General features: G+C 37.4%; 1 protein-coding gene across 1 annotated transcript; it reads left to right on the top strand.

Annotated features, from left to right (window-relative positions):
• The first annotated feature begins 12,866 nt into the window (after positions 1–12,866).
• LOC150076815 (FMRFamide-activated amiloride-sensitive sodium channel-like) lies at positions 12,867–19,825 on the top strand. Its single transcript, XM_090385688.1, has 12 exons — positions 12,867–13,123; positions 13,387–13,504; positions 15,001–15,122; positions 15,923–16,044; positions 16,233–16,405; positions 16,486–16,584; positions 16,696–16,789; positions 17,135–17,204; positions 18,762–18,807; positions 19,175–19,218; positions 19,392–19,467; positions 19,621–19,825. The coding sequence occupies exons 1-12, from the start codon at positions 12,867–12,869 to the stop codon at positions 19,786–19,788; spliced, it is 1,389 nt and encodes a 462-aa protein (XP_090241814.1). The 3' UTR covers positions 19,789–19,825.
• Positions 19,826–20,610: the final 785 nt, after the last annotated feature.

Raw genomic sequence — 20,610 nt, 5'->3', positions numbered from 1 at the left:
CAAGAATGTTCTTGGGTCCTTGATCCAAGAATGTTCTTACAATTATGGTAAAGGTCCCTTGCCTATTTTCTTTGCTTCTTTTAATATAATAAGACAGAGCCCATCAGCCCAGAGTGGATTATTATTTTTACCTTCAGCAATTCTTGGTTATCACAGAATCATTTAGCTTCCAGTTACAATATGGTGTACCTCTGGTGTTCCAATCCCCAAATACTTCTTAAGTCAATACAGAAGCAAAATATTTATCGTTTTTCAACAACCTGAAGAGGATCATCAACAGTTAAATCATTCATATCTAGTGGATCGATGTGATTCATCCCCCTTCCTTCTATTGTTAATACAAGTAAAGAAATCTGTGGTCACGGTCATCTAGTGGTTCTTCTCTGAAGATTTCTAACGCACGAAGAATGACTGCTGATCTCTAACATGCTGCTGTGGAAAACAGTCATCCAATAAATTCACAAGAGTCTTGCTGTTATGAGAGTGACCAATCCACCGGATCCAGCCTATATCTGGAAAGTTAATGTCCCCTAAAAGACATTGTGACTTGCAGGCTCACTTTATTTGCCTTTATAGTGGTGACATTTTTTTGTCCTTTCTGTACCCATTGTTCTCTCCATATTCAAATTCAATATTCCTTACGTCTGAGTTATATCATGCCTCTTTTCTTCTCTTAGTAACCCTAACATAGTCCATCTATTTATTTGTCCCACGAGCTCCACCATCGAGCCTTAATCAACCATGATTTGTTTTCCAGGCTACTGTTGTTGTAGTAGAGTTTTAGGAGCGTCCCTGACTGAGGTCGTTTTCTGGACGAAAAGTCCCAGTTTCCAGGGAAAAAACCATTCTATCCTCGCCTGAGACTGGCCAACTCAACCACGTTGTGGAAAAGGCCCATAAAAATTCCTCCTCACAGACGGGACTAGAACTCAAGTCTTTTCCACCGGTGTGGCGAATGATGGCAATCTTACCAACTGTGCTGCCCACGAGGGCCCAGGCTACTGCATGTTTGATCGGAACAGTACAAGAATCCATCTATGTCCGCCTCCAATAACTGTCAATCTATTAGTCTTTGTATCCTCTCCACTCATAAACTAGCACCATCCCCAGGCAGAGGTGACAATGTCCCTTGCACTGCTTCTGTTCAAGCTCGTGGACTTCTGTTGTTCTTTGTACCATTTAATAGGCCTTCGTGAAAACGTTACGTTGACTCAATATTCACATTTAATGACATACAAGGATAATGTGTGGAAATCGTCCAGGGCTAGTCCTAATGGACAGCATGATATTTGTATTCCTTGTGGCTTCTCGTCATGGCCATGTTATTCGGTATTGTGCAGGAGTTCAATAATTGCACCTAAGAGACCTCTGGATTTTTATCCCGAAAAACCACAAAACCTTTGACCATATTAGGAACTAATTTTTGATTCTAAAGTTCATTGCATCCTTCTCTCAAAGTGTCCAGTGTATGAGACATTTTATTCTGATTTTAGGTGTGGATATCGGTTTTCGTTGCCCTGATTTTTGCCAGTGTATCCATCTGGCTCCTGTTGAAGATAAACTATAGATATGAAGAATCTCACTTTCCAGCCTTCAAAGATGTGTTCTGGAACATTTTTGCATCGTATACTTCTCACGGTAAGGTGTAGCAGTAATGTGTTTGTTAAATCCTAAACCTTTTGGGAACAATGGACATCTTACACAAACTCAAAGAGTCTAAGATTGCAAATTCTGTTCACTTTTATATTTCTTGCAGGTGTTGGTCAGTTAAGTCGTTACCACAGAATTAGATTTGCCATTGCAATCTGGTTGCTCTGTTCCTATGTGTGCTCACTGAGTTACAGCAGCAGTATGGGTTCATTGCTGATGATTCCAATCACAAATGGTCCAATTGAGACCATTAAACAACTGCAGAATGGACTAATAAATCGGGGGATGAAACTTACGTTTAAAACTGGCCACTTTTATTACGGCCACGTGAAGGTAACTTACTTTGGTGTATTTATTGGCACCATTTGTTGATATTTTTGTTTCTTTAGGATTACCAGGTGTACCATCAATTGAAATTTCAGTAATTATGCAATGGATCTTTGATTGCAAGCAATACTTATTTGGTACTTTTCGTTTCCAAAATGCAGATGATTGCCGAACAAAACATGAAAAACATCTTGAAAGCTGTGGACCAAGCAGAGCTGGTTGAATCTAACGAAATAGCCGAAGAGTTGGCCCGAACAAAGAATTATATCTTCATAACTGGATCGCCAGATTCCATCTGGAAAGCTTCTCTTTTAGAAAGGAAAGTATTCGTTGTTTCTAAAGAGAGTTTTGGCACTGGATACATCAGCATGGCCACCATAAAATACCACCCTTGGAGTGAAGAATTAAACTTGATGTAAGAAATCTATTACACACATTTGAATCCTCAGTAATATAACTTTCTTTCTTTATGTAATACATTTCTTTCCAGGCTGTAAATCCACGAGAGTTTCAGTCCACCAGAGTGCAAAAACCAATTTAAAACATTAAATTGGTTTTTCTAATCCATGTTGTGACAAAGATTCAATAAACTTCCTCGCGTCATTGAAGGGATTCGAACTCAGGTCTTTACCAGGCGGTGTGGAGAGGATGGTGATTATACCAACTGTGCTATCCACGTGGTCTCGTGTAATGGTGCTTCACGAACTTTGGCCCAAAGACGTACATTTTTAAACGGCTCAACCCTTTTAGGATTTTCATCTCCAAATTATTTTTCAAGTTGTTTTATGTTTAAATTACTGTGACTGAACAGGGCCCTCACCGGACAGGACAGTGGTTATAAGCACCGTCCTCCCCACATCGCGTGGAAAGGAGGTTGCTTTGAGTCCTGTCAATGACGCGAGGAACTTTTATGGGCTTTTGTTTCACATCGTGGCTGGGTCAATCTATCTCTAGCGTGGATAAGAAGGTTTTTCCTCCCAGAAACCTCGAGTTTTTCATCCATAAAACCGACAAATGGACACGAGAACACACTTTGTGGACATGAGTCAATGAAGTTGTTCAAGAGGAGAAAAGTACTGACCACTGTGGTGTGGTGTGGTCTTTGCAAGAAAGTCAATTCAATACTTTGGGCAAGTCAAAACAGTCATAAAAGGTTCTCTTAATCGCCTGAAGAATTTTTTAAAGAAAGATTTATATGAAACAATGAAAAGGTTGTAGAAATGTTATTTTTTTAAAGATAATTTAATGGTAAAGAAAGAGACAAATACAGAGAGTTAGTGAATGAGAAAGATAAAAAAAAATAGAGAGAGAGAGTAGAAGAAGAAGAGAGAAAGAGACAAAAAGAAATAGCAAAAGAAGGGAGAGGAAGAGAAAAATAGAGAAAAAAAGGACGAAAAGAGAGAAAAATAGAGAAAAAAGGACGAAAAGAGAGAAAGAGCAAAAGAAGAAAGGAGAGAAGTAGACAAAGAGAGAGAGCAAAAGAGAAGAGAGAGGAAGACACAAATAAAGAGAAAGAAAGTGATTAAGTTAGTGAGTGAGTGAGTGAGTGAGTGAGTGAGTGAGAGAAGAAATGGAAAGAGACAAAGAGAGAGAGAGAGAGAGAGAGAGAGAGAGAGAGAGAGAGAGAGAGAGAGAAAGAAACAAAATAGAGAGAAAGATACAAGAAGAGAGTTAGAGAAAGATAAAGAAAGAAAGAAAAAGAGATAGAAAGACAAATTTGTTTTAATGACATTTTTATTTAACGCAGGACTTTGAAGATGATCGAGGCGGCCCTTTTCGACAAGTGGTTGTTTGACTTCTGCTACCGCACCAAGAAGATCAAGTCCTCCCTACTGTCCACAGAGCGCCAAGCTACCATCAAAATGAAGCATCTCGAAGGAACTTTCTATCTCTACTTATCCGGCATCGGGACATCTCTGTTTGTTCTTCTGGCAGAAATATTCTTCCACAAACTTCATCCCGATAATTGATCGACTCTCATTTTAACCGACACCTGTACTTTTAACTTTTTTATCTCGAAACCTTAATTTAAGTTTCATTCAGGTTTAAATTTAAAGCTCGTAGGCTCTGAAAACTTTTAATTAACTTTAATTAAAACCTTCACGGTAGAGCGAATTATCGGTCGTCATTTTCCACATCCTTAGTCTGCAAGATTACCTCACTTAACTCAAGCAGACTTTTTATTCTGGGCATATCTTAAACTCCTTGTTTACAGAGTTTTCAAGAAGGACCAAATCCGTCTGGAGTTGGTGAAATGTGTTGAAGGTACAAAACAGCCTTTAGGGGCGAAAATGCATTTGAAATGTTGAAAAATAGAAATAAAATTATTGTTTGTAGACAATTTTATCCACACGTAGATATTCGTTGGTGGAATCGCATAAGTAAATACACTAATGGAGTACTGTATTTTCTTATGAGACTCCAGGATGAATATCCTCGTGCGGCCATTGTTTTTTCTTTTGCTTTTATAAACACGTTTGGCAATAAAGACTTGAGTCAGTCATCTCCGTCTGCAATTACTTCTGACACATTTCATAAGACGTAGGGTAATTAATCATCAGCTTGTTCTCTGAAAAAGTGCATCATCAAGTGCGACGCATTTGGACAGCTCCATGTTGTTCACAGCACACAAACTGCAACCCTACTTGTTTCTTTAGCTGCCTATTGGTTTTCTTCTGGACATCTAAATACCATGCACTGATTGCAGCTCAAAATCAAATACAATAACTATAATCTTGTTTCAGCATGAATGTTAAAATGAATAGTTTTGCAAACCGAAGGAAGAAAACTAAAGAGAGAGAGAGAGAGATGAGAGATCGAAACAAATAGAGAGAAAGAGAGTGATAGAGATGGAGAAAGGAAAAGAGACAAGTAGAAAGCGAGAGAGAGAGAGAGAGAGAGAGAAAGAGAAAAGAAGAGACAAACAAAAAGAGAGAGAGAAAGAGAAAAGAAGAGACAAACAAAAAGGGAGAGAGAAAGAGAAAAGAAGAGACAAACAAAAAGAGAGAGAGAGAAAGAAAGAAAAGAAAAAGAGAGAACGAAACAAATACAAACAAAGAGAGAGTGAGAGAGGTGGAGAGAAAGAAAAAGAGACAAATAGAAAGAAAGAGAGAGAAAGAAAAACAGATTGAGACAAATGTAGAGAAAGAGAGGGTGAGTGAGTACGAAAGATAAAAATAGAGTAAAAGACAAAGAGAGAGAGGAAAAGAAGAAGAGATAAACAGACAAAGAGAGAGAGGGAGAGAGAGAGAGAGAGAGAGAGAGAGAGAAAAAGAGACAAACAAAAAGAGAGAGAGAAAGAGAAAAGAAGAGACAAACAAAAAGAGAGAGAGAAAGAAAGAAAAGAAAAAGAGAGAACGAAACAAATACAGACAAAGAGAGAGTGAGAGAGGTGGAGAGAAAGAAAAAGAGACAAACAGAAAGAAAGAGAGAGAAAGAAAAACAGATTGAGACAAATGTAGAGAAAGAGAGGGTGAGTGAGTACGAAAGATAAAAATAGAGTAAAAGACAAGGAGAGAGGAAAAGAAGAAGAAATAAACAGACAAGAGAGAGAGAGAGAGAGAGAGAGAGAGAAGAGGAAGACAGAGAGAAAGAGAAAGTGTGAGACAGAAAGTGATAAACAAAGTGAGAGGAAAAAGTCACAGAAATAAAAAGAAAAAAAACAGAAAGCGACAATTAGGGAGAAAGAAGGAAAAGAAAGACAAACAGGCTAAAGAGACAAAATAGAAAGAGAGAGAGACAAACAGAGAGAACACGAGAGTGAGAGAGAAAAATAAAAACAGAAAGAGACAAAGAGAGAGAGAGAAATAAAAGGAGAGAGAAAGACACAGAGGTAGAGATACAGAGAGACAGACAGTACTAGAGAGATAGAGAAAGCAAGATAGAAAAACGAAGAAAAAAGACAAAAGCGAAAGAAAGAAAAGGTTTAGAAAGAAAAGGGGTTAGAAAGCGAGTGAGAAAGAGAGAGAGAGAAAAGAGAGCAACAAAGAAAGAAAGAAAGAAAAAGAGAGCTAGAGAGTGAGAAAGGAAACAAAAGAGTTAGAGAGAAAAAAAGAAAGAAAGAAAAAGAGAGTTAAAGAAAGAATGAGACAAACAGAAAGATTTACAATTTTATCTCGAAAACGTTTTTGATGTTACATTTTTTTTTTTTTTATTTCTCGATGAGATAATTTCATTACGAAAATTCATTCGGCTTCTGCAGCGCCATCCAGCGTAATGAATGAAAATTTAATAGTAACCATGGAAACGCGACTAAATGTACTTCTCGAAATATCGCTCGATTAGTGAGAGTGCGTCGGGGCTGCAGTAACGAAGGGGAAAGTTCGCAATTCCCTGAAAACGAGAGAGGAAATATTAATAAATGTGTGGGGGGGGGATGCCCGCGTTGCTGGTGAATAAAAAACAACTGGTATCATTTTATAATCATTGCTGAATCACACCGAAAACTTGTAGGAAATGTTCATCGGGGGCTTTTCACGGCATTAAATCCCACCGGGATCGTCCCGGATATTAAAAATCCTCGCGCCTTGCCTTCTTCCAATTTAAAGTACATCCAACCAGCACATTTTGTCCTCACCACTTCAAATGTTTTCTTTCTCTTTTTTAACCACTTTCATTCACTATTATAAACGAATAAAAATTAGTAGGGACTCACCGAACTACACTGGTGCCCAAAAGTAAAGTTACAACTACATTTCTTCCCTTTCTTTTTCTTTCTAATAAATCGCGTCGAATTTGGTCAGATGGCATGTGTTCACCGCTTGGGGCGTTTAACGGAAATATTTATTTTATTTTAAACTAATAAACAACGCTTAATTCTCATTTGTTAACATCACCAGATCCGTGATCAACACAATTCTTCTCTTTCTTCTCAAGGTCACTCTACTCACGGTTCACTTGGATCCGTTATGAAACCCCACCATGGAACATGCCCCACTCTCTAAAGCAGGGATTCCACCCTTTTTTAGCTGCCAACTCCTTAAAAAAAGAAATATTTTTCCCTCGTCTCAAAAATACACCCATTTTCATTTTAATGGGCGTATTATAACTGCCATTTTACCATCACTGATCAATAAACAGTGATCGTAATTTTTCATCAACAACCGTACTGCTTGCTATTTCTAGTTAGAAATAAATAGTGGGAAACCGTCTGGTCCTATTGTAGCTTTGTTCGGTCATTTGTAATGACATCAATCAGGGTCTTTCAGAGCCATGACCACGAGTGGTTCGAGAAACACAGTGAAGACATCACCCATCTTTATTGTACCCCAAATTCTCCTGACCTCAATTCAATCGAACTCCTATAGGATGTCTTGGAACAGGACGTGGTGTGTCCATACGCCTCATCTATTCCGACACTGTGGAAAGCCTTAAAAGCAGCGTGGCATGGGGCATAATAACTTACATCAGACAATATGGATGCTTAGGGTTCGAAATGTTCCCTTATTCAATTGTACAGCAAATTTAGTTTGGTATAATTCAAAAACAACAGCTTTTTGGTTATTGATGAAACAGCTGAACGCCATTCCATCAATACGACGTTGAATTTTTGTTGTTGTTGTTGTTGATGATGATGTAAGGTTTTGTCTATAAATTGTTTGTCTTCTAAGGGCGATTTTCGGTTTGCTGGATGAAAAACCCGATTTTCAATGTTTTCTTCCCATCTGAAAAAAAAAAGGAATAATTCAAAAGGAAACTCAACTCCCTTCGCTTAAGATCACCTCAATTACAGATGACCTTAAGAATTCTGAAAACGTTTTTTATTAATTTTAAAAAATTGAAAATATGCACGCTCTGCCACGTCATAGACGTGTCTTCCGTACTTATGAAGTGGCAAATACATGACATTGCAAAATATTAGATGACATTGCAAAATATTAGATCACATTTATTCTTAACTTTAAATGTTAATAATTTGTGGAAGTATCCACTCCTTCCATTATATTTTACATTTTGAATTGAAACGCAGAAAACAGCCCTATAATGAAACACGCAAACTCTAAATAAAATATGGGTTGCGCACGCTCATTCCTCTGACCAATTAAAACAAACGAAGCTACAAATAATTTATTGCTCCGCCTATCAGCACTCAGTATAATTGTCCTCTCAGTGATCCTCACTTGGCAAAATCGGTTGCGCTCTCAAAACAGAACTGCAGGCAACAGAGAAATGTCACAGGACTCTTGGGTGAAAGGGAATTGCAGCGCAATATTAGGTAAGTCGAATATTTCGTTATTTTGTACCTTTAATGAGGTCTATAGTTCCTCCTGATGGGTAGCCCTAGAAAATATGTCAGTAAATTGCTTGTGTCATGTGGTCCATTTCTGGTTTGCTGGATGGAAATTCAAAGTTTCCGGGAGAAAAACCACTCTACACGCGCCTGAGATCCACTAACTCAATTGCTCTTGTCATTGATGGGACTCGAACCGGCCCTTTCTATCCCGAGTAGTGAAAATAGTTATAGGTGACTTGAATTAGTGTATTATGTACTTTTCCTCTTTTTGGATTTCTTAATCATGGCATCAGGATTTTTGTATTGATGGGAAATCCTGATGCCATGAACTTCTGGGATCAACTTGACTGTTTTACCTTGACCAATCCCTGTATTTGACACTATTCATCCATCAGTACGTCTTTATTATGCCTTCACTGGTGGTGAAGTGGATATACTCACCGTTTTCCCCACACGGATTGAAACAGCATTGAGTTAGCTAAATGTTCATAGCATCCTTCCACTTGCTCAGACAACACACATAAGGGAGGGTAACAAATTTAAACTGAAGACGGATGGTTACAGGATGGATGTGCGAAAATTTGCTTTCAACCAGGGGTAGTTGATTGTTGGGACAAACATGGGAATGCCAAAAACAAAATCCTTCCCACATCACATGAGCTTGCCTCCTTTCGTCATTTGCCAATACTAATACTAACCTATACCTTGAGACCAACTAACCTGGCCACCTTGAGAAAAAAGCCAATAGTTCCTCGAAGCACCAACGAGATTCGAACTTAGGACTTTTTCCACCAGGTGTGGGAGGATGGTAATTATAACCACTTCGCAATTTACAGACAACATATACGGTGCAATATGAAATTAGTCGTTGATGGACCTAAAATCCGACAACGAACAACATTAACAACATATTATTGATTCAAGTTCTGATTAGGACCAGCTCTATGTGTCCATTGGAAGTTAAACCTGACTGGACAGTCGTCAATGCTTATATTTAATGCCAATTCTCTTTGCTTTTCTATTTGGTGGAGTGATATATCACGTTACAGTACAGCCATCAGATGGATGCAACTGGGTGTGGCTTTGCTCGAAGAGCTGCTTTCACCCAGACTGCATTACGCTAGCAGTGAAGATCGGAGCTAATGTAATGGTACAGGCCACTTTTTTGTGGTTCAGACCTGCTCTCACCATTTTCAATCAACTGCAGGATGAAGGCCTCTCCAGCAACTTTCCAGTTCCTTCTGTTTTGAGCACTGGCCATCCATTTACTACCCACAAACTCATGAATTTCATCTATCCATCTCCGCCTTTGTCTTCCAGGTTTTCTTGTAGCTCCTCTTGGGTACCATTCTGTTATTTTCTTAGTCCATCTGTCATCATGTCTTCGAGCTATGTGTCCTGCCCAAGATCATTTTAGTTCTTTAGTTTTGATAAGAATGTCCTTTACTTGAGTTTGCAGCCTAATCCATGTGTTTCTCTTCTTATCTAACAGTCTGATTCCCAATATAATTCGTTCCATTCTTCGCTGTGTAGTTCTCAGCTTCTCTTCCATTCTTTTGGTGAGTGCCCAAGTTTCACTTCCATAAGTCATGGTGGGGAGTATACATTGGTTCATTATTTTACGTTTCAGACAAACTGGGATATTGCTCTTCAGTATGTGATTATATTTCCTGAATGCTATCCATCCAAAATTTATTCTTCTCTTGACTTCCAGCCATTTATCATTATTACAGCTAATAACTTGTCCCAGATAAGTATATGACTCCACCTTTTCAATTACTGCTCCTTCAATCATTATTTCCCTTTCCGTGGCATACTTGTTCATCATTACTTTTGTTTTAGCCATATTCATCTTTAGTCCAAAATCCTTACTAACTGTGCATAACTGATTAAGATTTTCCTCTAATTCTTTGGGATCGTGGCTTATGACCACAATGTCATCTGCAAATCGTAAATGGTTTAGGTACTCTCCGTTCACATTGACTCCTTTCTGCGACCAGTCTAATCTTCTGAAAGCTTCCTCAAGGGCAGCAGTAAACAGCTTCGGAGATATTGTGTCTCCTTGTCGAACTCCTTTCTCGATTTTAAATTTGCTACTGTCTTTGTCTAGTCTAATAAAGGATGTAGCACTCTCATATATTTTCTTCAAAATCATAATATATGGAGTATCTATGCCTTGTCTTTCCAGTGCCCGAAACATTGCCTTATGCAGTATGGAGTCAAATGCCTTTTCATAATCCACAAATGCCAGGCATAGTGGTGTTTTATATTCATTTGCTTTCTCCATTAGCTGTGATATTACGTGAAGGTGATCCATGGTTGAGAATCCTGTCCTAAAGCCAGCTTGCTCTTTCGGCTGATTCTCATCAAGTATTCTTTCTAATCTGTTAGTAATCACCCTGCTGAACAACTTGTAGATGTGGGATAACAAGCTAATTGGTCTATAATTTCCAATTTCTGATTTATCTCCTTTCTTATGCAGCAAAACTATGATTGCATTATTCCACTGCTTAGGCATCACACCTTTTCTAATGCACTTTGTGAAGAGCCTTGCCAGTCTTTGTGTTATGTCTCTTCCTCCCAATTTTAACAACTCTGCAGTACCTTCATCTTCCCCAGGGGCTTTCTGAATCTTCATTTTCTTCAATGCATGTTCTACCCTATCAGGAAGAATATCGGGTATGCCGTATGTGTTGCTAATTTGCGATCCAACTTCCCCACTGCTGGCATCATTCCCTCGCTCCTTGTATAACTCTCTATAGTAGTCTTCTGCTATTTGAATTATGCCTTCTCTGCTGTTTATAAGTACACCATCGCTATTCTTCAGTTTCAGTATCATTTGTCTTCCTGTATTACTGCTCATGGCTGCTGATTTAAATCCTTTGTTTTCCCTTAATGCTTGTTCTACTTTTCTTGTGTTAAATCTTCTTATGTCCTCTCTGAGTCTCTTTCTAATGGCTTTGCATAACTCAGTATACTCAATTTTCTCCCTGTCAGTGTTTTTCTTGCTCTTCATTTGTCGTCTTTGGTTCATCATGACAAGTATTTCTTGATTAATTTTTTCTTCTTTGGATTTCTTTTTCCCTATAGATTTCTTGGGCTTTATCACTTTCAGAAAGTTGTTGCATTCCTTCTCGATATCTTGGTCCTGAGCAGTCTGCAGAAGCTCAAACTTATTCTTAAGTTCAAGTACATACTGCTTTTTCTCCTCCTCTGTTATCTCAAAGACCTTTGTATTATTTACTCGAGTCAGTTTTTTTCTTTCCTTTCCTACATCTATATCAAGTGTACATCTTACCATTCTTGTTTGTTTGTTTGTTATTAGGTTTTTAGGAGCATTAGCAACTAAGGCCATATTGTTCTGGGATATGCGGTGGTCATTCCCTGACCTTTCCGCATCCTCCGTTTTTGGCGCTGACGGACTCGAACCCCGGTCTAATCAAGAAGCGTATACTACGCACTGCTTGCTCCTTCCCACCTGGCTACGGAGACGCCTCTTACCATTCTGTGACCTGCTCTACTGGTTGTCATAGATGAAGGCATAAACAAAGCCGCCTACTGTACCATTACCATCGCAAGTAAAAATCATCTTTTCTGTATTTTTCCTCAACATTAGTCTTCGCATTCGGGTTCCCTAAAAACTAGGACCGGCCCTGTTAGCACGATAATCCACCGTGTCACAAAAAATATAGCAGTGGACAAAGAAAGGGCATTTGTTCATTATACACTATTGTTATTATTTGAATTCTTTTAAATACTTATCTGGGGTACAAATAAACTAAGCGATTGTTCTTAATTCTGCAGTTTGGAGCATTGGCCCTCAGCCATAGAGCACCATTTCCTAGGGAATTCCAGTAAGGTTTTGAACTTTTCTAAAATCTGTCAGAAATGTATTTTCTGCATCATGTTATCAATCTTTCCATGAACTTTCCCCGCACAGAGAATTCTACACAAGGATTCAAAAGAGCACACCGTTTCCCTACAAATTCTGGGGTCCCAGATTCCCTGGATCTCTTCTCGGATTCGGTCAACTTATCACTCAAGGGCTGACCTCCAGATCTGAACATAATATTATAAATGAACTACCATTATGGGAAGGCGAGAGTTCGAATCCCGTCAATGACGTGAGGAACTTTCATGGGCTTTTTTCACTCCATGGCCGACTTAGTCGATCTCAGGCGAGGTAGTAAGGTTGTTTCCTTTCCCCCACGGAAACTCGAGTTCTTCGTCAGGAAAAAAAGGCAACCCGACCAGAGAACACACGGTTTATTGACATAATACTCATAGGTAGATCATTTGGTTCTCGGGTGCTTCTAAACGACGATTTGGTTCTCCCGGATGGCTCTTCTGCCTTGAAGTCATCAATAAATTTTAACAAATTCACCTGCACTTCTTCATCAATGTCATTAAGGAAGACAATAAAAGTGGCTCAGATACTGATCCATGAGGGACTCTACTTTCTGCATTGGACGACCAATGTAGAAAATAGAGTTTTTTAAATGTTTTATCCTAATTCCATTTACAAATATATATATATATATATGTTGATAAATATTTTAATATTTGTTAAAGATCGAATGTAGAATCTTTTAAATATGACTTCCTTAATTCTTTGCAGAGATAACCTTCCATGTATTTCTAGTGGTGAGTCAAAGAGATGGGACCTGTCCGCGAATACTCCTCACGTATTTTTCAGAAGTCCTTGATCACAGGTCTACCAGAAATAGTGTCCACCAAAAGTTTATTTCGTAAAGTGATCAGAACTTTGATTCTTCTCGGATGTCTAGTTGGATTCATTTATCAAACATACTCGTTCTTCGTCATATATTTCAAATATCCATGTTACCAGGAGACAAACTTCGGATCTTACAAAGAACTGGAGCTTCCAGCTATTACATTTTGCAATAAAAACCCGTAAGTTTAAATATATAAATACATTTCGATTTGTTTTATTTGATTTATATCGGTGGTGTAATTATCGTACACCAAAACCCTCCAATGAGGGATCTCACTCTACAAACGAAGTTCTTCACTTCAAATGGACTTGGAAATATCCAATTTTGAGTTCCTCAGGAAGTGGTCCTTTTAGATATTTACAGTTACGCCACTGATCTATAGTAATAATTAAACTGTATAAATTTATAATTTTACATATCTAAAATTTTATTTTGTTTCAGAATTCGCAGAGTGGCATACTGTAAAATGTTTCCTGAAAGATGTGTCCCAATTAGAAATGTGTCAGCATTTTGTGATAGCAAACCGTATTTCTGTCCGTTTGGCACCCGAAATCTAATGGTAAGAATCTCCTGAAATCATTAATATAAAATGTTTCATAAACCGGATAATTCATATCATTCTATCTAATTCTATCTTTGTTCTTATCTCAATCATTTGTTCCATTTAATTTATTTGATTTATTTACAAGCATCATCTGACAGAATCCCAATTATAGATCAATTCAACCACTGCTCATCTCAGTTGTCCTAATTATTCGGTGTAAGATTCATTTCTTTCTTGATCTTTCTTGGCTTAAAATCTCTCTAATCCTCTTCCAACAACACGATTGAGGTGAGTGATCCTCTAGGCACCTCAGATCACAACTTAGCGATGGCCTCTTTTCTAATGGAGCCTTTCTTTCATGGCCATTCTCAATGTAGTGTTGTTTGGCAACAAGAATGTAAAATGGAATGATCTGCGACATTTCTTTTCTTCTTCTTTTCCTTAGCTGGATTACTGTTTTAAATCTTCCGATGTTAGTGTTAGTTCTTCTTCTTCAACTGATGATTTTCCTTCTGCTTGGAAAAATTGGTCATATCCAACCAGTTCGTTCCTAAAAAGCCTGAAAAATCTCTCCCATCGAACTTACTTCTACTCTTTCTAAAGTAATGGAGAAATCCATTATCCACCAGCTCCAAAACAGTATAGAAACCTCCAATCTGATTAATGATCGCCAGCATGGATTCTGTAAGTTTCAATCCACCGATGATATATCTTTACAAATTTAATGGAAAAGTTTAGTGAAGCTCAAGGAGTTGCTCTTGATATTTCAAAGGCTTTTGATCGTATTGGGCATAAATGTCTTCTAAATAAACTTTCATCTTATGGTTTGCCAACTGTTTTTGTAATTGGGTTTCCAGTTTTCCCCCTGATCGCTCATCCGTGTGATGTAAACGGCTGTCTGTCTTCTGACTTCCACACTAATGCTGGTTCCCCCAAGGTTCAGTTCTTTCTCCCACTCCTTTCCTCTTGTATATTAATGACCTTCTTCCATTAAGCAGAAGTCCTTAAAACTTTGCCCTGCACAAACAGCTTCAACTTCTCGAATATCCACAACCAAATACGTAAATGCTGATCTCCTGGTCACTTACCAGTGTGGCAATGATAACTTAGTTATTTTCAATCCTTCTAAAACTCAGTTCTAAATTCTCTCATTTTTCGATGACCCTCAGATTTCTAGACAAGATCCATGAAATATTGTTCCCACATCTGGGGCAGTTCCTCTGTAACTTCCCTCCTGCTTCTAGGCCCCACTCAAAATAGAACAGTTAGGTTAATTCATGGTCCATCACTTACGAAGACCCTCAACGTTCTGCAATCCATGCATGGTACCAAGTAATATAGGTTATAATATCTTTCTTTTTTGGGGGTTTTCTTAAAAAGAACTGTAGTGTGATTATTTGTAAATAAATATGTCTAATTTGTGTTTTCTTTATTTTCTTATTAATCAATTGTACAATCATTTTAAATCGGGTATAAGAAATTTATGATAAGAAAATCTTCATTTATTGCAGTTCCCTCGAATGTGGGATTATAGCCTTAGCTATGAAGAGTCAAAAGAATTAGGCCATGGAGCTGAAAGCATCATCTTTTCTTGCTCTTACATTAATAGCGTAGGACAGCGAGTATCTTGCATGTGAGTATTTATGCCGACTGATTATTATCATAAATCCTTCAATATCGCTAAAATCTGATCTAGATACAGAACTGTTCCATCACCAAGATGGCATCTCCAAAATATGCATCCAGAAACGCCTGTAACAGAAACCAACAACTCATATTCCCTATGGCAGACCCCAATCAATACATTAGGCATTGAGATGGTGCTCTACTCACCTATCTTAAGATTAATATTAAGTGCTCAGCACTTAATCTTATAATCTCCTTCTTTTAACCCCAATATTGATGGTCACCAACTTTCCCCTGACCTTCCACTTTAATAGAGCAAATGCCGAACATTTGCACGTACATTCTCAATTTGTTTACCACAGAGCTAGCTCAAATATCTTCAAGAGAAATCAGGGCATCGAATACTGGGTTCTGAACCAGCCCAAAGGATGCCCTCGTCAGCTGAACGGCATCCCAGCACTGCACCACCTCTGAGACATGTGGGACCAGAGCTGTGCTCAAAATCCTTCTGGATATTATTATGGAATATACCTTTCACAATTATCAAAGATCACATCAATGTGGATAGCATGGTTTCCCTCCCGGAAAATAGGGTTTTCATCCAGAGAAACAGGCAATTCGACCAGCGTTAGCATGCAATTTTATTGGTTTTCGGGTGCCCTAATATGAAACTTCACTTTTATCCACTTCCAAAGCTTAAGGTTTTAAATTCGAAGTCCACCTTAAAATTTTTTGAGCTTCAAAGATCGACTTAATATAAGTATTATAAAAAATCTAATTCTTTAAAATGATTCATTTTAATTCCAGTGAATACACAAGCGAGAAGATGGTGATTTCCCCCTATAGTACAGGATCTCAGAAGTGTACGACCCTATTTTTCAGAAAAAAGAAGGGCCCGCTAAAAAAACTCACCATGCTTTTCAAAGAAGGTATGTATAATTGTTTTGTAGATTGGATTGAGTAATTCTAGCAAGAGAAACAAAATTAAAGTAATCGGTTGCAACGTTATTCGTTGATTCGAATTTTGAATGAGTCATTCTAAAGAAACATGGGCTTTTGGGACTGGGACTAGTGAGTGGGCCTACTACAGTTGCTGAACCCTATTTTATTCTTCCAGATGAGCAGATATTTCTGCTTTTGAAGGTGGACTTTTACGAAGACGAATATTTTTTTCCCGAGTGGAAAATTGGAGGTTTTCTTCAAGTGCATTCCCCATTCTCATATCCAGAGCCTTTCACAGATGGACAATTGATTCACCCAGGAAAAGTGTATCGTGTTGTAATCAGGACCGTAAGTGGAATTGATATTTTACTTCAGATTTTTGACTTCTTCACCTTTTTAAACTTTTTACCAATTTTACCTTTTTTCAGATACATGAAAAGCTGTTGCCACCCCCTTATCAGACAAACTGCACTGATTACGTCGCTGAGTGGGAAGCAAATGGAGGTTCTGGACCTTTGACCACAAAGGTATCTAATCATCCATTACCATACCGCCATTATTTAAAACTGCCAATTAAGTGAAAGCAGTTGGTCAATAGGTCAAATCTTCTCATAATTCAATTTTTATTCATCTTTCAGGAGTGTTACTATTCTTGTCACATCGAAGGTATCAAGGCCAGATTTTGCAAATTCCATCCATTGTACTTCCCCTACACAGATTTCCACGGAAATGGTAAATGTGGTTTGAAAGAGCTGATGAAATACTATCGCTATAAGTTTCATTTATAAATTCTTTTTACAGTTTGAACCAGGCTTAAACTTTGGATGGGCCAGATGCCATTTAGTATCCCGTTAATTGGCCACTCTTAGTGGAAAACATTGAAATTGTACATTGAAGAAAAAATTTATTGTCGATCTTTTTTCATGGATCCACCCATCAGTTATGTGCCTGTCAAGTTCCTGAATCTTCGATTATCTTCTTGGACGATGGCGTCTTATCCATCGCAAAAATTCAGCTCGGTTCAAATATGCAATTGAATGTCTAGCAAGGTTGTAATCTGCTCTTCCACTCATTTAGGGTCTCATTTGTGCAAAATCACGGACGAGAAAAAAGAATTATGTTTACAAAGATGTCGCCCAGCATGCAAGTAAATATTCATTTATTTAATTTGTAGCCGATATAAATTTTTATTAATTAATTCAATGACCAAAAATTTGTACCTTGTACTCTTTTCAAAATATTTAATTAAAAAGATAAAAATTGGTTTAAGCACATATTGATTTTAGATTCATTATTTGTTTTCATAATCCTCTTCTACTATTGATTTATTATCACCGAAAAATTTAGCTTTACTCAATATAGAGGTGGACGAATCTGGACTTTATTTCTACTCCTAGATGAAGCAATCTTCCAACTTTCTTCTGATAACCATGCTGAAGTTATTGTGCTTGTCATCTAGCATTTAGTACTATTCTAAACAATTCCCTGAAGAACTCTGTCAGCTGATTAGCCTCACATTTCAGGTACATCCTTTTCATCCTAAAAACTAACCGAGATCTTTAAGATCTTTTGAGAACCAAGTTCTGATTCTCCAAAAATCTTAAACAACAATTTTCCTCTGATTTCACTAAAATCTGACTTAATGATGGCCAACGTGCTACTGATGAAGGATTTTGGCAAAATCTCATAAAGAATTTGAAAAGTTCGAGTAGGACTGCCCTCCCAATCTTCTTTAATAGAATCACCAAAGAAGGTAGAATTTATTAGGAGTTGTCTGCGTCTCTTTAAGATAGCAAAATCTTGAAAACAGTTGAACTCATTTGCATATTTCCGATATGATATATAGATAAGTTAACACATTAGATGGTTGCATCTTAACATAATCCACTTCGATACCAATGTCTAAAATACAGGGTGATTGCTATCAATTATTTTCCCACCTTTAAAAATTAATAATTTAAAATTTAAAATTATATATGCGAACTTTTTTAGACACTATAAAATTAATTAGAAATTTGGTCACTGGGGTAAGGGCGTGCATAGTACTTAATTTTTAAAAATAACGCAAAGCTAAAATTTTCACCAAGCAATTGAAGACCAAATCTCCACGTGTCCACAATTACTTTCCGCTGAGCAACCAAAAAGTTTTTTCTTTACAGCTATCTTCACAATTTCCGATGGAACGTTCACTACCTCTCAATGTATTGGGTCCTTCAAATTCAAACCAGAAAGAAGTTTTACTCCTCATACTTTGAATTACTTCTTGTGACGCTGATGGACGACCACGTCTAGGTTTAAGAGTTAGGAACCTTCTTCATCACGCTTTACAATATTTAATAAGGTTCTTCTCGAATAAGGAGTCCTCGAGACATTTTCTGTCTTTATTAGGCTCTGAAAACAGTAATAATGCAGTCGATATAAGGAAAATATGACTAGCCTGCCCTCGCCTGAGACCGACTAACTAGGCCACGCTGTGAAAAACACCAATAAAAATTCCTCTCGTCATTTATGGGTTTCGAACTCTGTTCTTGACTCTGTTAAGAGGACGACGATACACAAATTGTGTTACCCACGACGGTGGCCATTTGTTTATTGGAGTGAATAAATTAATTATCCCCCTTTTGGTCCAATTTCGAACAAATTTTTTATTGTTTTAAAAACTGCCAGACATTCAGATTACAATCTGGATTTTCTGTTTTTTCAGTGAAATCAAGTACAGATATCAAGTGCGAGAGACAGAGAAACCAGTGGTAAGTATACTGAATGAAAGAAAATGAACGGTTGAGAATCTTTCTTAAATAAGGTTTGACAATTAAGTTTCAGGACTTGGCCCACTGATTGGTGTAAGACCACTTAGAGCCATAATTCAACCGTAGGACCTAGAAGACTGCTCTCCTCGACAATTTTCCCTGCATACTGTAAGTCGTTCGCAGGCAGTCGTATTAGACGTGTTGTGTTCTTCAAGGTGGTGTCAGAGCAAACATTAAATTTTGTTTCAAATTGTCAAATCTTGTACAAACTTTCGATTTTCAAATTTCGCTTCCAAAATTTGTGAATTTTAAGTTAATTTATTATTAACTCCAATTGAGATAAATTCTTTTTTTTATTTTTCCACAGGCTGGTCTCTTTAACGAGACTAAACATATCACTAAAACTCAGGGGTAAGTATTAATTATCCATTTGAAATGAAATAAAAATTTAAAATTGTTTGCTTTTCGTCTCTTACTGCCATTTAAAAAAGGGGGACAGTTTTCGAAAAATACTCATTGTATTTCTTAAATAATTTCATTTTTACAGCTTTATAAATATTTAACAACCTTTCTTCTATTTTCAGAGAGAAACAACCATCGTTCTTAACGTTTTTGATGAATAGACAAGCGGTGGAATACGTTTACCAACCCAAATATGAGGTGGGACATTTTGACAACTTTTAGGATGATAATGCTTGTTTGATACAGCAGTCTTTTATGTTTTTAATATTTATTTACTTTTCCACAAATAGTGGTCAATAACAGGTTGGACAACGAACTTAAAATTCTTAAATTCAATTCTTGTTTTCACAGAATGTTGAAGTTCTCAGCTACGTTGGTGGTTACATCGGAATTTGGCTTGGAATATCTCTGGTTGCTGTTTTTGACCTGTTGGAGAGTATTTTGATGGTACTGAGGGTCTGCTGTGTCGCCAATAACAAATCTCGAAACTCAGGAAGAGACGCAGAAGCCAACGATTAAAAATATCAATCCACAAAATATTACCGATTGCCTCCTCTACTGAATTACAATTTTGCGTTTTTCATCCAGTATTACTGTTTGTTAAGAAAATCTGCAACCCATTATCCAAGCAGTTGATTGAATCTTCACACGTTGATCAATTTTAATTGAATAAATATGTATTATATTAATATTTCGGCATTTTCAACAACGTATGGTCATTGTTCTTCCAAGTAATTTCAACATAAATTTACTCCTTGCTATCTTGTAATAACAAAAGATGGAATCAATCCAAATTAATTTTATTTCTATTCTCTATTTTGATGTATAAAAATCCATTGTATATACATTTCAATAAATGTTTTCTTCCACGGAATGAAGCCATTTTGTGTTAATGTCTAAGTTGTTAATAACAAATGCCACCAGATTCCTCATTGGTGTCACTAATCAGGAATCTGGCAAATTTCACCGCAAAAGTTGGAGTATGATCGACAGTCATTGATGCTTTAAATACCATGACATTACATTAATTATCAACTTCATCTTCAGAGAAGTAGACATCGGAAAGGGTGGAAGAAGTGCAGTGGAGGTGCTCCGAAGGGAAGCCATCTCCTTCAGCTTGCGAATCATTATGCCTGAAAACGAATTCATTCAGATTGATAGAAACGCTGGTGGAATTTGTATTCAAAAAGATTCGATTGTCACTCTTAGTCTGTTGGGGATAAATTTGCTTAAGAATTATTACTTCATCTACTGAAAAGTCTTTCTCATATCAACAGCAGCTGCAATAGGAAACCGTGAGAAGAAACCTGCATTTGTATTTCCATGGTTGGTGATCGGAAG

This window comes from Mastigoproctus giganteus, chromosome 12 (assembly GCF_048544385.1).
Source record: "Mastigoproctus giganteus isolate SK-2022 chromosome 12, ASM4854438v1, whole genome shotgun sequence".
Lineage (NCBI taxonomy): Eukaryota > Metazoa > Arthropoda > Arachnida > Uropygi > Thelyphonidae > Mastigoproctus > Mastigoproctus giganteus.
Note: the sequence above shows the minus strand (reverse complement) of the source record. Positions and strands in the feature narration are given on the sequence as shown.

Coding starts and splice junctions, on each gene's coding strand:
- LOC150076815 (XM_090385688.1), top strand. CDS start 12,867: ATGGGACCTGTCCGCGAATACTCCTCACGTATTTTTCAGAAGTCCTTG. Junction 13,505..15,000: donor TTGGCACCCGAAATCTAATG/GTAAGAATCTCC, acceptor CATTTATTGCAG/TTCCCTCGAATGTGGGATTA. Junction 19,219..19,391: donor CATATCACTAAAACTCAGGG/GTAAGTATTAAT, acceptor TTCTATTTTCAG/AGAGAAACAACCATCGTTCT.